General features: G+C 40.0%; 1 protein-coding gene across 2 annotated transcripts; it reads right to left on the bottom strand.

The window, feature by feature from the left end:
• Positions 1-33: 33 nt before the first annotated feature.
• Positions 34-17,868, bottom strand: LOC148178910 (15-hydroxyprostaglandin dehydrogenase [NAD(+)]-like). 2 transcript variants are annotated; one of them, XM_088031542.1, is made up of 5 exons: positions 17,675-17,868; positions 17,504-17,630; positions 17,343-17,449; positions 16,958-17,289; positions 34-280 (listed from the first exon to the last, which is right to left on the bottom strand). In XM_088031542.1, exons 1-5 carry the CDS (start codon positions 17,771-17,773, stop codon positions 121-123), a joined length of 825 nt encoding a protein of 274 aa, XP_087887668.1. In that variant the 5' UTR covers positions 17,774-17,868; the 3' UTR covers positions 34-120. The 2 variants fall into 2 exon arrangements, with proteins under 2 accessions (XP_087887668.1, XP_087887669.1); XM_088031543.1 differs by lacking the exon at positions 34-280 and adding an exon at positions 9,111-9,219 and having other exon boundaries at positions 17,080-17,289; positions 17,675-17,866.
• Positions 17,869-17,948: the final 80 nt, after the last annotated feature.

The following is a 17,948-nucleotide window of genomic DNA, read 5'->3' as shown; positions in this document are numbered from 1 at the left end:
GTTTAAATATCGTCCCTCGTAAAAAATGAAAAGTTCAGGATTGATAATTTTATTAATTTTGCACACAACTTAGTAACAACTGAAATTCCCAACTCATACTAAGATTTTATTATCCAACTGTTATGACCGGCATGTGCATACAGATTTGGGTTTTGGTGCAAAAACATCTTCAGCAGATAAAGAGAACTCGAACGGGTCTTTCCCTCCTTCAGTTATCCAGACAGATCCAGGTTTTCCCATTTTAATAATTGCGACCATGGCAAGAGCAACGCTTTCAGGTCTAAGGTTGAATGATTAACACAATACTATTTGTACTTAATGTCGCTGAAGTTAGCGTCATTTTATCGGATTCAGTTTCTTAAATTAAACGCCGCAGTACTTCGCCTCAAATGACGCATGCATGCCGGTCGCACTTTTCACATGCGAATTTCCACCGATCGTCGTCTTTTTTTCACACAATTTTTGACCAAATGACACCGTAATGACCTTCTGCCCCATCTTCAATCAAAATTCTCCTTCTACATGAGAACAAAGTGGTAAAACTCAACCCTTAACCTAACTAGAAAATTATTATTCATTTCAACCTCCAATAGTAATGTAGCTTCATAAATACGACATCGAAAAATTACAAATAAATCACTTAGTAATCCCCCATATCGCATATACGCCCACCACCCGTCAGAGGGTGGCAATCTCAACCCCTCAAACACCACCTCCGATTATCTTGAAAAATCCGCAATGTAGCCTTTTGAATTTGACATGGAAAAATTACAAATAAATCACTTAGTAATCTCCCATATCGCATATAAGCCCACCACCCGTCAGAGGGTGGCAATCTCAACCCCTCAAACACGACCTCCGATTATTTTGAAAAATCCGCAATGTAGCCCTATGAATTTGACATGGAAAAATTACAAATAAATCACTTAGTAATCTCCCATATCGCATATATGCCCACCACCCGTCAGAGGGTGGCAATCTCAACCCCTCAAACACGACCTCCGATTATTTTGAAAAATCCGCAATGTAGCCCTATGAATTTGACATGGAAAAATTACAAATAAATCACTTAGTAATCTCCCATATCGCATATATGCCCACCACCCGTCAGAGGGTGGCAATCTCAACCCCTCAAACACGACCTCCGATTATTTTGAAAAATCCGCAATGTAGCCCTATGAATTTGACATGGAAAAATTACAAATAAATCACTTAGTAATTCCCCATATCGCATATATGCCCACCACCCGTCAGAGGGTGGCAATCTCAACCCCTCAAACACGACCTCCGACTATTTTAAAATCCGCAATGTAGCCCTATGAATTTGAACTCGAAAAATCACAAATAAATCACTTAGTAATCTCCCGTATCGCATATACGCCCACCACCCGTCAGAGGGTGGCAATCTCAACCCTTCAAACACCACCTCCGATTATTTTGAAAAATCCGCAATGTAGCCCTATGAATTTGACATGGAAAAATTACAAATAAATCACTTAGTAATCTCCCATATCGCATATATGCCCACCACCCGTCAGAGGGTGGCAATCTCAACCCCTCAAACACGACCTCCGATTATTTTGAAAAATCCGCAATGTAGCCCTATGAATTTGACATGGAAAAATTACAAATAAATCACTTAGTAATCTCCCATACCGCATATACGCCCACCACCCGTCAGAGGGTGGCAATCTCAACCCCTTAAACACGACCTCCGACTATTTTGAAAAATCCGCAATGTAGCCCTATGAATTTGAACTCGAAAAATCACAAATAAATCACTTAGTAATCCCCCATATCGCATATACGCCCACCACCCGTCAGAGGGTGGCAATCTCAACCCCTCAAACACCACCTTCGATTATTTTGAAAAATCCGCAATGTAGCCCTATGAATTTGACATGGAAAAATTACAAATAAATCACTTAGTAATCTCCCATATCGCATATACGCCCACCACCCGTCAGAGAGGGGCAATCTCAACCCCTCAAACACGACCTCCGATTATTTTGAAAAATCCGCAATGTAGCCCTATGAATTTGACATGGAAAAATTACAAATAAATCACTTAGTAATCTCCCATATCGCATATACGCCCACCACCCGTCAGAGGGTGGCAATCTCAACCCCTCAAACACCACCTCCCACTATTTCGAAAAATCCGCAATGTAGCCCTATGAATTTGAACTCGAAAAATTACAAATAAATCACTTAGTAATCTCCCATATCGCAAATACGCCCACCACCCGTCAGAGGGTGGCAATCTCAACCCCTCAAACACGACCTCCGACTATTTCGAAAAATCCGCAATGTAGCCCCATGAATTTGAACTCGAAAAATCACAAATAAATCACTTAGTAATCTCCCGTATCGCATATACGCCCACCACCCGTCAGAGGGTGGCAATCTCAACCCCTCAAACACGACCTCCGACTATTTCGAAAAATCCGCAATGTAGCCCCATGAATTTGAACTCGAAAAATCACAAATAAATCACTTAGTAATCTCCCGTATCGCATATACGCCCACCACCCGTCAGAGGGTGGCAATCTCAACCCCTCAAACACCACCTCCCACTATTTTGAAAAATCCGCAATGTAGCCCTATGAATTTGACATGGAAAAATTACAAATAAATCACTTAGTAATCCCCCATATCGCATATATGCCCACCACCCGTCAGAGGGTGGCAATCTCAACCCCTCAAACACGACCTCCGACTATTTTAAAATCCGCAATGTAGCCCTATGAATTTGACATGGAAAAATTACAAATAAATCACTTAGTAATTCCCCATATCGCATATACGCCCACCACCCGTCAGAGGGTGGCAATCTCAACCCCTCAAACACCACCTTCGATTATTTTGAAAAATCCGCAATGTAGCCCTATGAATTTGAACTCGAAAAATCACAAATAAATCACTTAGTAATCTCCCGTATCGCATATACGCCCACCACCCGTCAGAGGGTGGCAATCTCAACCCTTCAAACACCACCTCCGATTATTTTGAAAAATCCGCAATGTAGCCCTATGAATTTGACATGGAAAAATTACAAATAAATCACTTAGTAATCTCCCATATCGCATATATGCCCACCACCCGTCAGAGGGTGGCAATCTCAACCCCTCAAACACGACCTCCGATTATTTTGAAAAATCCGCAATGTAGCCCTATGAATTTGAACTCGAAAAATTACAAATAAATCACTTAGTAATCTCCCATATCGCAAATACGCCCACCACCCGTCAGAGGGTGGCAATCTAACCCCTCAAACACGACCTCCGACTATTTCGAAAAATCCGCAATGTAGCCCCATGAATTTGAACTCGAAAAATCACAAATAAATCACTTAGTAATCTCCCATATCGCATATACGCCCACCACCCGTCAGAGGGTGGCAATCTCAACCCCTCAAACACGACCTCCGATTATTTTGAAAAATCCGCAATGTAGCCCTATGAATTTGACATGAAAAAATTACAAATAAATCACTTAGTAATCTCCCATACCGCATATACGCCCACCACCCGTCAGAGGGTGGCAATCTCAACCCCTTAAACACGACCTCCGACTATTTTGAAAAATCCGCAATGTAGCCCTATGAATTTGACATGGAAAAATTACAAATAAATCACTTAGTAATCTCCCATATCGCATATATGCCCACCACCCGTCAGAGGGTGGCAATCTCAACCCCTCAAACACCACCTCCCACTATTTTGAAAAATCCGCAATGTAGCCCTATGAATTTGAACTCGAAAAATCACAAATAAATCACTTAGTAATCCCCCATATTGCATATACGCCCACCACCCGTCAGAGGGTGGCAATCTCAACCCCTCAAACACGACCTCCGATTATTTTGAAAAATCCGCAATGTAGCCCTATGAATTTGACATGGAAAAATTACAAATAAATCACTTACTAATCCCCCATATCGCATATACGCCCACCACCCGTCAGAGGGTGGCAATCTCAACACCTCAAACACCACCTCCCACTATTTTGAAAAATCCGCAATGTAGCCCTATGAATTTGACATGGAAAAATTACAAATAAATCACTTAGTAATCTCCCATATCGCATATATGCCCACCACCCGTCAGAGGGTGGCAATCTCAACCCCTCAAACACGACCTCCGACTATTTTAAAATCCGCAATGTAGCCCTATGAATTTGACATGGAAAAATTACAAATAAATCACTTAGTAATCCCCCATATCGCATATATGCCCACCACCCGTCAGAGGGTGGCAATCTCAACCCCTCAAACACGACCTCCGATTATTTTGAAAAATCCGCAATGTAGCCCTATGAATTTGACATGAAAAAATTACAAATAAATCACTTAGTAATCTCCCATATCGCATATATGCCCACCACCCGTCAGAGGGTGGCAATCTCAACCCCTCAAACACCACCTCCCACTATTTTGAAAAATCCGCAATGTGGCCCTATGAATTTGAACTCGAAAAATCACAAATAAATCACTTAGTAATCCCCCATATTGCATATACGCCCACCACCCGTCAGAGGGTGGCAATCTCAACCCCTCAAACACGACCTCCGATTATTTTGAAAAATCCGCAATGTAGCCCTATGAATTTGACATGGAAAAATTACAAATAAATCACTTACTAATCCCCCATATCGCATATACGCCCACCACCCGTCAGAGGGTGGCAATCTCAACACCTCAAACACCACCTCCCACTATTTTGAAAAATCCGCAATGTAGCCCTATGAATTTGACATGGAAAAATTACAAATAAATCACTTAGTAATCTCCCATATCGCATATATGCCCACCACCCGTCAGAGGGTGGCAATCTCAACCCCTCAAACACCACCTCCCACTATTTTGAAAAATCCGCAATGTAGCCCTATGAATTTGACATGGAAAAATTACAAATAAATCACTTAGTAATCCCCCATATCGCATATATGCCCACCACCCGTCAGAGGGTGGCAATCTCAACCCCTCAAACACGACCTCCGATTATTTTGAAAAATCCGCAATGTAGCCCTATGAATTTGACATGAAAAAATTACAAATAAATCACTTAGTAATCTCCCATATCGCATATATGCCCACCACCCGTCAGAGGGTGGCAATCTCAACCCCTCAAACACCACCTCCCACTATTTTGAAAAATCCGCAATGTAGCCCTATGAATTTGAACTCGAAAAATCACAAATAAATCACTTAGTAATCCCCCATATTGCATATACGCCCACCACCCGTCAGAGGGTGGCAATCTCAACCCCTCAAACACGACCTCCGATTATTTTGAAAAATCCGCAATGTAGCCCTATGAATTTGACATGGAAAAATTACAAATAAATCACTTACTAATCCCCCATATCGCATATACGCCCACCACCCGTCAGAGGGTGGCAATCTCAACACCTCAAACACCACCTCCCACTATTTTGAAAAATCCGCAATGTAGCCCTATGAATTTGACATGGAAAAATTACAAATAAATCACTTAGTAATCTCCCATATCGCATATATGCCCACCACCCGTCAGAGGGTGGCAATCTCAACCCCTCAAACACGACCTCCGACTATTTTAAAATCCGCAATGTAGCCCTATGAATTTGACATGGAAAAATTACAAATAAATCACTTAGTAATCCCCCATATCGCATATATGCCCACCACCCGTCAGAGGGTGGCAATCTCAACCCCTCAAACACGACCTCCGATTATTTTGAAAAATCCGCAATGTAGCCCTATGAATTTGACATGGAAAAATTACAAATAAATCACTTAGTAATCTCCCATATCGCATATATGCCCACCACCCGTCAGAGGGTGGCAATCTCAACCCCTCAAACACCACCTCCCACTATTTTGAAAAATCCGCAATGTAGCCCTATGAATTTGACATGGAAAAATTACAAATAAATCACTTAGTAATCCCCCATATCGCATATATGCCCACCACCCGTCAGAGGGTGGCAATCTCAACCCCTCAAACACGACCTCCGATTATTTTGAAAAATCCGCAATGTAGCCCTATGAATTTGACATGGAAAAATTACAAATAAATCACTTAGTAATCTCCCATATCGCATATATGCCCACCACCCGTCAGAGGGTGGCAATCTCAACCCCTCAAACACCACCTCCCACTATTTTGAAAAATCCGCAATGTAGCCCTATGAATTTGAACTCGAAAAATCACAAATAAATCACTTAGTAATCCCCCATATTGCATATACGCCCACCACCCGTCAGAGGGTGGCAATCTCAACCCCTCAAACACGACCTCCGATTATTTTGAAAAATCCGCAATGTAGCCCTATGAATTTGACATGGAAAAATTACAAATAAATCACTTACTAATCCCCCATATCGCATATACGCCCACCACCCGTCAGAGGGTGGCAATCTCAACACCTCAAACACCACCTCCCACTATTTTGAAAAATCCGCAATGTAGCCCTATGAATTTGACATGGAAAAATTACAAATAAATCACTTAGTAATCTCCCATATCGCATATATGCCCACCACCCGTCAGAGGGTGGCAATCTCAACCCCTCAAACACCACCTCCCACTATTTTGAAAAATCCGCAATGTAGCCCTATGAATTTGAACTCGAAAAATCACAAATAAATCACTTAGTAATCCCCCATATTGCATATACGCCCACCACCCGTCAGAGGGTGGCAATCTCAACCCCTCAAACACGACCTCCGATTATTTTGAAAAATCCGCAATGTAGCCCTATGAATTTGACATGGAAAAATTACAAATAATTTACTTAGTAATCTCCCATATTGCATATACGCCCACCACCCGTCAGAGGGTGGCAATCTCAACCCCTCAAACACCACCTCCCACTATTTTGAAAAATCCGCAATGTAGCCCTATGAATTTGAACTCGAAAAATCACAAATAAATCACTTAGTAATCCCCCATATTGCATATACGCCCACCACCCGTCAGAGGGTGGCAATCTCAACCCCTCAAACACGACCTCCGATTATTTTGAAAAATCCGCAATGTAGCCCTATGAATTTGACATGGAAAAATTACAAATAATTTACTTAGTAATCTCCCATATCGCATATACGCCCACCACCCGTCAGAGGGTGGCAATCTCAACCCCTCAAACACCACCTCCCACTATTTTGAAAAATCCGCAATGTAGCCCTATGAATTTGAACTCGAAAAATCACAAATAAATCACTTAGTAATCCCCCATATTGCATATACGCCCACCACCCGTCAGAGGGTGGCAATCTCAACCCCTCAAACACGACCTCCGATTATTTTGAAAAATCCGCAATGTAGCCCTATGAATTTGACATGGAAAAATTACAAATAAATCACTTACTAATCCCCCATATCGCATATACGCCCACCACCCGTCAGAGGGTGGCAATCTCAACACCTCAAACACCACCTCCCACTATTTTGAAAAATCCGCAATGTAGCCCTATGAATTTGACATGGAAAAATTACAAATAAATCACTTAGTAATCTCCCATATCGCATATACGCCCACCACCCGTCAGAGGGTGGCAATCTCAACCCCTCAAACACCACCTCCCACTATTTCGAAAAATCCGCAATGTAGCCTTTTGAATTTGACATGGAAAAATCACAAATAAATCACTTAGTAATCCCCCATATTGGGTATTCTCCTACTACTTTTGAGAGGGTGGCAAACATAACCCTCTTTCTACAGTATCCGGCATTTTTCGAAACACCTCAATGTAGCCCGTTCAAAATAATATAAAAAAATGTATAAATAAATCGTCTGTTAATTTACATAAGGATTGCCCCCACCGTCAAAGGGTAGAAAACCAGCACCCTTTATGTATTCACGTTCTGTAAATGTAAAAAATTTAAAATTTAGCATAACGTCATTAGTATCAAGAAAATTTAAAAAATTTACTGAATAATGTTTTATTTCAAAAATAGCTTTACTAACTCTCAAAGAGTATCGTTTTATTTAAACAAAATAGCCAGTTTTTTTTATCTGGCAACCCAGAATACAGCTTCTCTTTTTTAGATTTGCAGACTTTACAGGGGATACATTTTACAAATGAGGAGCAGACTTTCAAAATGCAGTTTGTCCTTATTGCATATTTTTAGAAATTAATATAATCTGCAGCTCCTTTAAGAAATAACTTGCATTTTTAAACATGTAGCAATATAATAAGGAAAATTATGTACTATTTGCACACAAATTTCACGACTAGAATAGAAGAGAATTTCGCAAAAAAACAAAATGGCGCCAATATCTCAATTTGTGAAAAAATGGATAAACTGCACTTTGAAAGTCTGCTCCTCAAATAGGATCTGAAGAAACGTTATTTCATTTGAAAACATCGTAGACAAAATGGCGGGCCGACTGATTATGTAGCCTAGTGCATTTCATATTGTAAATCAAATAGAGCTAGGTAAATTGAATTGAATTAAAGGAAATTAAATGGTTCCGTCACGAAACTAAATATTACAATTTGATGCCTAATAGGTGCTAAATGACAAAATGTGCAAGAGGTTACAAAATGTTACAAATCGAAATTGCAAATTCCAAGTAAAATTATCTATACGCATGTACCTATTCCTTAAAATATCAATTATTATCCTGTGTAGGGTAGACACCACCCAGGGTTTTCCATTACAGTTCACCAAACGATCTAGTGCGGTTGTGGCTTTGACTTTTTAAACCGTTTACAGCAATTTTACCGCAAACCTTCATAAACATAATCGTCCTCAAGTGGTTGGGTCTTATCTGCATTGAAATAAACCGGTAGGATAGACGTATTTTGAAGAATTCTATTGTTTCGATTTGTAAGACTGACCAGCTGGGTAAAAATGTGTATTCCGGTTCAGATCTAACCACCAGAGAATGTTTATGTTTATGGGGGTTTGCGGTAAAGTAGCTGTAAACGATTTAAAAAGTCAAAGCCATAAAAGCACTAAATCGTTGCGTGAACTGTACCTCCGTGTCGACGCAGCTCCGAGCCTTGACAAACTCACGTACGTCTGATAAGTAAACGATTAATGAAAACAATCACATACATAAATTCCTTGCTGGTGACGTGTCAACGAAAAGGATGGTCAAAACAAAACAACCAACTTAGCGAATTTTTTATTGTTATTAGTCTAATTAGATAATTAGGTGGGTACTCAAAACAGAGTGTCTCAGAACTGGTGAAGATGAGTTAACAGATCCTGGCTAAATTTGCTAAAAACAAATTAATTAATGCAATATAAAATTAAACAATCAAATACGTTTCTTTTTGTGACAAAAACGATGTTGCTAAGTATCTAACAATGTAAGGTACATTTGAATATTGATTCATAAAATATTTGTGATTGGTTGGCGTTACATTGCTGTAATGTAAAATCTAAGGAGCTATTTCAATTTCATTTGCTTAATGCAATAATTAGGCAGAACCTGAGGTTATCGAGTCGTTCAGAAATTCTGAGACACATACATAGTATGTATATGCATTGATTTTCTCAAAATTATTTGTATTTATTTACCTTATAAATAAAAAGTAAATTTAGTTAAAATAAAAATCCAAAGTCCATGCAAAATTGAAATTTCAAATGTGTTACGAAAACCTGTTGCAGCTATTTTTTATAGAGACAGCGGAAGAGGACATAACAGATAGCTATTTCCTTTAAATAACAAAAAAGTCAAGCAAACCTGCTTGGTAATCTATAATCTATAAAACCTCTATTTTTGTATCTAAAGTTTGAAGAAACTCTAAGGAAAATTTAATGAAAACCTCGAGACATTTTGCGTAAGATTATACGGCAAAAACGGGCAGTTTTAATTTTCAGATAAAATATCGATTTTAACGTATTCTCGCAAAAAATCCCATGTTCAGTAATTACTTAAAAAAAATTCTGGTGCATAGTCAAAAACACAATGGCCGTAAATTCAATAAAAAAAATTAGAATGCAACCTACAATTTTACAAGGTGCATTCTGGGTTGCCAGACTAAAAGGTATTATTTTGTTTAAACAATTACACCTTTACCCTCTAACAGTTGGAGGGTGTAAACCGGATATAAGAAATTAGCGATGTCATCGGACTAAATAAAAGTTTTTTGAAAAAAGTTGAAAGTTGTGGAAAGGGGTTGAGATTGCCACCCTCTGACGGGTGGTGGGCGTATATGCAATATGGGAGATTACTAAGTGATTTATTTGTGATTTTTTGATGTTAAATTCACGAAGCTACATTGCGGATTTTTCCAACAGTCGGAGGCGGTGTTTAAGGGGTTGAGATTGCCACCCTCTGACGGGTGGTGGGCGTATATGCGATATGGGGGATTACTAAGTGATTTATTTGTAATTTTTCCATGTCAAATTCAAAAGGCTACATTGCGGATTTTTCAAAATAGTGGGAGGTGGTGTTTGAGGGGTTGAGATTGCCACCCTCTGACGGGTGGTGGGCATATATGCGATATGGGAGATTACTAAGTGATTTATTTGTAATTTTTCCATGTCAAATTCATAGGGCTACATTGCGGATTTTTCAAAATAGTGGGAGGTGGTGTTTGAGGTGTTGAGATTGCCACCCTCTGACGGGTGGTGGGCGTATATGCGATATGGGGGATTAGTAAGTGATTTATTTGTAATTTTTCCATGTGAAATTTATAGGGCTACATTGCGGATTTTTCAAAATAATCGGAGGTCGTGTTTGAGGGGTTGAGATTGCCACCCTCTGACGGGTGGTGGGCGTATATGCAATATGGGGGATTACTAAGTGATTTATTTGTGATTTTTCGAGTTCAAATTCATAGGGCTACATTGCGGATTTTTCAAAATAGTGGGAGGTGGTGTTTGAGGGGTTGAGATTGCCACCCTCTGACGGGTGGTGGGCATATATGCGATATGGGAGATTACTAAGTGATTTATTTGTAATTTTTCCATGTCAAATTCATAGGGCTACATTGCGGATTTTTCAAAATAATCGGAGGTCGTGTTTGAGGGGTTGAGATTGCCACCCTCTGACGGGTGGTGGGCATATATGCGATATGGGGGATTACTAAGTGATTTATTTGTAATTTTTCCATGTCAAATTCAAAAGGCTACATTGCGAATTTTTCAAAATAATCGGAGGTGGTGTTTGAGGGGTTGAGATTGCCACCCTCTGACGGGTGGTGGGCGTATATGCGATATGGGAGATTACTAAGTAAATTATTTGTAATTTTTCCATGTCAAATTCATAGGGCTACATTGCGGATTTTTCAAAATAATCGGAGGTCGTGTTTGAGGGGTTGAGATTGCCACCCTCTGACGGGTGGTGGGCGTATATGCAATATGGGGGATTACTAAGTGATTTATTTGTGATTTTTCGAGTTCAAATTCATAGGGCTACATTGCGGATTTTTCAAAATAGTGGGAGGTGGTGTTTGAGGGGTTGAGATTGCCACCCTCTGACGGGTGGTGGGCATATATGCGATATGGGAGATTACTAAGTGATTTATTTGTAATTTTTCCATGTCAAATTCATAGGGCTACATTGCGGATTTTTCAAAATAATCGGAGGTCGTGTTTGAGGGGTTGAGATTGCCACCCTCTGACGGGTGGTGGGCATATATGCGATATGGGGGATTACTAAGTGATTTATTTGTAATTTTTCCATGTCAAATTCATAGGGCTACATTGCGGATTTTAAAATAGTCGGAGGTCGTGTTTGAGGGGTTGAGATTGCCACCCTCTGACGGGTGGTGGGCATATATGCGATATGGGAGATTACTAAGTGATTTATTTGTAATTTTTCCATGTCAAATTCATAGGGCTACATTGCGGATTTTTCAAAATAGTGGGAGGTGGTGTTTGAGGTGTTGAGATTGCCACCCTCTGACGGGTGGTGGGCGTATATGCGATATGGGGGATTAGTAAGTGATTTATTTGTAATTTTTCCATGTGAAATTCATAGGGCTACATTGCGGATTTTTCAAAATAATCGGAGGTCGTGTTTGAGGGGTTGAGATTGCCACCCTCTGACGGGTGGTGGGCGTATATGCAATATGGGGGATTACTAAGTGATTTATTTGTGATTTTTCGAGTTCAAATTCATAGGGCTACATTGCGGATTTTTCAAAATAGTGGGAGGTGGTGTTTGAGGGGTTGAGATTGCCACCCTCTGACGGGTGGTGGGCATATATGCGATATGGGAGATTACTAAGTGATTTATTTGTAATTTTTCCATGTCAAATTCATAGGGCTACATTGCGGATTTTTCAAAATAGTGGGAGGTGGTGTTTGAGGTGTTGAGATTGCCACCCTCTGACGGGTGGTGGGCGTATATGCGATATGGGGGATTAGTAAGTGATTTATTTGTAATTTTTCCATGTGAAATTCATAGGGCTACATTGCGGATTTTTCAAAATAATCGGAGGTCGTGTTTGAGGGGTTGAGATTGCCACCCTCTGACGGGTGGTGGGCGTATATGCAATATGGGGGATTAGTAAGTGATTTATTTGTAATTTTTCCATGTCAAATTCATAAGGCTACATTGCGGATTTTTCAAAATAATCGGAGGTGGTGTTTGAAGGGTTGAGATTGCCACCCTCTGACGGGTGGTGGGCGTATATGCGATATGGGAGATTACTAAGTAAATTATTTGTAATTTTTCCATGTCAAATTCATAAGGCTACATTGCGGATTTTTCAAAATAATCGGAGGTCGTGTTTGAGGGGTTGAGATTGCCACCCTCTGACGGGTGGTGGGCGTATATACGATATGGGGGATTAGTAAGTGATTTATTTGTAATTTTTCCATGTCAAATTCATAAGGCTACATTGCGGATTTTTCAAAATAATCGGAGGTGGTGTTTGAGGGGTTGAGATTGCCACCCTCTGACGGGTGGTGGGCGTATATGCGATATGGGAGATTACTAAGTGATTTATTTGTAATTTTTCCATGTCAAATTCAAAAGGCTACATTGCGAATTTTTCAAAATAATCGGAGGTGGTGTTTGAGGGGTTGAGATTGCCACCCTCTGACGGGTGGTGGGCGTATATGCGATATGGGAGATTACTAAGTAAATTATTTGTAATTTTTCCATGTCAAATTCATAGGGCTACATTGCGGATTTTTCAAAATAATCGGAGGTCGTGTTTGAGGGGTTGAGATTGCCACCCTCTGACGGGTGGTGGGCGTATATGCAATATGGGGGATTACTAAGTGATTTATTTGTGATTTTTCGAGTTCAAATTCATAGGGCTACATTGCGGATTTTTCAAAATAGTGGGAGGTGGTGTTTGAGGGGTTGAGATTGCCACCCTCTGACGGGTGGTGGGCATATATGCGATATGGGAGATTACTAAGTGATTTATTTGTAATTTTTCCATGTCAAATTCATAGGGCTACATTGCGGATTTTTCAAAATAATCGGAGGTCGTGTTTGAGGGGTTGAGATTGCCACCCTCTGACGGGTGGTGGGCATATATGCGATATGGGGGATTACTAAGTGATTTATTTGTAATTTTTCCATGTCAAATTCATAGGGCTACATTGCGGATTTTAAAATAGTCGGAGGTCGTGTTTGAGGGGTTGAGATTGCCACCCTCTGACGGGTGGTGGGCATATATGCGATATGGGAGATTACTAAGTGATTTATTTGTAATTTTTCCATGTCAAATTCATAGGGCTACATTGCGGATTTTTCAAAATAGTGGGAGGTGGTGTTTGAGGTGTTGAGATTGCCACCCTCTGACGGGTGGTGGGCGTATATGCGATATGGGGGATTAGTAAGTGATTTATTTGTAATTTTTCCATGTCAAATTCATAGGGCTACATTGCGGATTTTTCAAAATAATCGGAGGTCGTGTTTGAGGGGTTGAGATTGCCACCCTCTGACGGGTGGTGGGCGTATATGCAATATGGGGGATTACTAAGTGATTTATTTGTGATTTTTCGAGTTCAAATTCATAGGGCTACATTGCGGATTTTTCAAAATAGTGGGAGGTGGTGTTTGAGGGGTTGAGATTGCCACCCTCTGACGGGTGGTGGGCATATATGCGATATGGGAGATTACTAAGTGATTTATTTGTAATTTTTCCATGTCAAATTCATAGGGCTACATTGCGGATTTTTCAAAATAGTGGGAGGTGGTGTTTGAGGTGTTGAGATTGCCACCCTCTGACGGGTGGTGGGCGTATATGCGATATGGGGGATTAGTAAGTGATTTATTTGTAATTTTTCCATGTGAAATTCATAGGGCTACATTGCGGATTTTTCAAAATAATCGGAGGTCGTGTTTGAGGGGTTGAGATTGCCACCCTCTGACGGGTGGTGGGCGTATATGCAATATGGGGGATTACTAAGTGATTTATTTGTGATTTTTCGAGTTCAAATTCATAGGGCTACATTGCGGATTTTTCAAAATAGTGGGAGGTGGTGTTTGAGGGGTTGAGATTGCCACCCTCTGACGGGTGGTGGGCATATATGCGATATGGGAGATTACTAAGTGATTTATTTGTAATTTTTCCATGTCAAATTCATAGGGCTACATTGCGGATTTTTCAAAATAATCGGAGGTCGTGTTTGAGGGGTTGAGATTGCCACCCTCTGACGGGTGGTGGGCATATATGCGATATGGGGGATTACTAAGTGATTTATTTGTAATTTTTCCATGTCAAATTCATAGGGCTACATTGCGGATTTTAAAATAGTCGGAGGTCGTGTTTGAGGGGTTGAGATTGCCACCCTCTGACGGGTGGTGGGCATATATGCGATATGGGAGATTACTAAGTGATTTATTTGTAATTTTTCCATGTCAAATTCATAGGGCTACATTGCGGATTTTTCAAAATAGTGGGAGGTGGTGTTTGAGGTGTTGAGATTGCCACCCTCTGACGGGTGGTGGGCGTATATGCGATATGGGGGATTAGTAAGTGATTTATTTGTAATTTTTCCATGTGAAATTCATAGGGCTACATTGCGGATTTTTCAAAATAATCGGAGGTCGTGTTTGAGGGGTTGAGATTGCCACCCTCTGACGGGTGGTGGGCGTATATGCAATATGGGGGATTACTAAGTGATTTATTTGTGATTTTTCGAGTTCAAATTCATAGGGCTACATTGCGGATTTTTCAAAATAGTGGGAGGTGGTGTTTGAGGGGTTGAGATTGCCACCCTCTGACGGGTGGTGGGCATATATGCGATATGGGAGATTACTAAGTGATTTATTTGTAATTTTTTCATGTCAAATTCATAGGGCTACATTGCGGATTTTTCAAAATAATCGGAGGTCGTGTTTGAGGGGTTGAGATTGCCACCCTCTGACGGGTGGTGGGCATATATGCGATATGGGGGATTACTAAGTGATTTATTTGTAATTTTTCCATGTCATATTCATAGGGCTACATTGCGGATTTTAAAATAGTCGGAGGTCGTGTTTGAGGGGTTGAGATTGCCACCCTCTGACGGGTGGTGGGCATATATGCGATATGGGAGATTACTAAGTGATTTATTTGTAATTTTTCCATGTCAAATTCATAGGGCTACATTGCGGATTTTTCAAAATAGTGGGAGGTGGTGTTTGAGGTGTTGAGATTGCCACCCTCTGACGGGTGGTGGGCGTATATGCGATATGGGGGATTAGTAAGTGATTTATTTGTAATTTTTCCATGTGAAATTCATAGGGCTACATTGCGGATTTTTCAAAATAATCGGAGGTCGTGTTTGAGGGGTTGAGATTGCCACCCTCTGACGGGTGGTGGGCGTATATGCAATATGGGGGATTAGTAAGTGATTTATTTGTAATTTTTCCATGTCAAATTCATAAGGCTACATTGCGGATTTTTCAAAATAATCGGAGGTGGTGTTTGAAGGGTTGAGATTGCCACCCTCTGACGGGTGGTGGGCGTATATGCGATATGGGAGATTACTAAGTAAATTATTTGTAATTTTTCCATGTCAAATTCATAAGGCTACATTGCGGATTTTTCAAAATAATCGGAGGTCGTGTTTGAGGGGTTGAGATTGCCACCCTCTGACGGGTGGTGGGCGTATATACGATATGGGGGATTAGTAAGTGATTTATTTGTAATTTTTCCATGTCAAATTCATAAGGCTACATTGCGGATTTTTCAAAATAATCGGAGGTGGTGTTTGAGGGGTTGAGATTGCCACCCTCTGACGGGTGGTGGGCGTATATGCGATATGGGAGATTACTAAGTGATTTATTTGTAATTTTTCCATGTCAAATTCAAAAGGCTACATTGCGAATTTTTCAAAATAGTGGGAGGTGGTGTTTGAGGGGTTGAGATTGCCACCCTCTGACGGGTGGTGGGCGTATATGCGATATGGGAGATTACTAAGTAAATTATTTGTAATTTTTCCATGTCAAATTCATAAGGCTACATTGCGGATTTTTCAAAATAATCGGAGGTCGTGTTTGAGGGGTTGAAATTGCCACCCTCTGACGGGTGGTGGGCGTATATACGATATGGGGGATTAGTAAGTGATTTATTTGTAATTTTTCCATGTCAAATTCATAAGGCTACATTGCGGATTTTTCAAAATAATCGGAGGTGGTGTTTGAAGGGTTGAGATTGCCACCCTCTGACGGGTGGTGGGCGTATATGCGATATGGGGGATTACTAAGTGATTTATTTGTAATTTTTCGATGTCGTATTTATGAAGCTACATTACTATTGGAGGTTGAAATGAATAATAATTTTCTAGTTAGGTTAAGGGTTGAGTTTTACCACTTTGTTCTCATGTCGAAGGAGAATTTTGATTGAAGATGGGGCAGAAGGTCATTACGGTGTCATTTGGTCAAAAATTGTGTGAAAAAAAGACGACGATCGGTGGAAATTCGCATGTGAAAAGTGCGACCGGCGTGCATGCGTCATTTGAGGCGAAGTACTGGGGCGTTTAATTTAAGAAACTGAATCCGATAAAATGACGCTAACTTCAACGACGTTTGTACTTACACAAATAATAATTCTTACTTTTGACGTGAGAATCCGCCAATTTGTTCCAACACAAGTTTTTTATAAGGTTCGCCCAAACTTTTATTAGATAGTTCATTAAGTAATGCAGTTTCTGTTAATCCTGGACATAATGTTAGTACCTTAACTTTGGTCCTCTCATAGTGGTCTAAAGTTCCAAAGGATTTGCTCATTCCCACTATCGCGAATTTGGTCGCACTGTAAATTGGAAACAAGCTGGACTCAACAAGACCAGCAATTGATGATATGTTCACAATGACTCCTTCTTTTCCAGATTTGTATTTAGGGATGTAGTGTTCTAAACCCAATATAGTACCATTCGCTACACCATTCTTGAAGGAAATATTTTAGGTGAAATGATAAAATCATAAACGAGGTTATTTACAAGATTAATTGCTATTTCTTTTTCCCAAATGGTATCGTCTATTATCCCAGCATTATTGATTAAAATATCCAAATTTTTAAACACCTGGATGGTCTTTTTAAAAGCCTCTGAAAGTCAAATTGTTTATTAGTTTTATAGTTCACATTTTTGGAAACCGTTACCCTCATAAACCTGCTTGTTTGTAACGTCTGTTCGAATATAGCTTGCTCTTTTTGGTCCGAACTCGTTTTCGATTTCTTTCAAAGCTTGGTTTCCAAATTTATCATTGATATCGGCCAACATGACACCCTGACAATAATTTTAGTTTATTTTTAAGTGGATTTTACACTTACCCTTAAACCATTTCGTAAAAGTTCTTTGGCATACCTAAGTCCGATTCCAGAAGCGCCTCCTGAAATAAGGGCTACTTTACCTGAGATATCAAAAGACATTCTTTGTTGATGTGTTGTGAAGCAATAACGTTAAACTGATAATATTCGGTAAAAGACGGTTGCGTTCAATTATATTACGTTGCGAGTCTTAAAATAGCTGTTTTATAACTTGACTAATTTCTTTTTTTTTTCATACAAATCGGTAATTATAGATATATTTTATTAATCATTTGTG

The sequence above is a fragment of the Gnatocerus cornutus genome, chromosome 2 (assembly GCF_029298725.1).
Source record: "Gnatocerus cornutus isolate USDA-ARS CGAHR chromosome 2, icGnaCorn1.1, whole genome shotgun sequence".
In the NCBI taxonomy this organism is placed as follows: domain Eukaryota; kingdom Metazoa; phylum Arthropoda; class Insecta; order Coleoptera; family Tenebrionidae; genus Gnatocerus; species Gnatocerus cornutus.
Note: the sequence above shows the minus strand (reverse complement) of the source record. Positions and strands in the feature narration are given on the sequence as shown.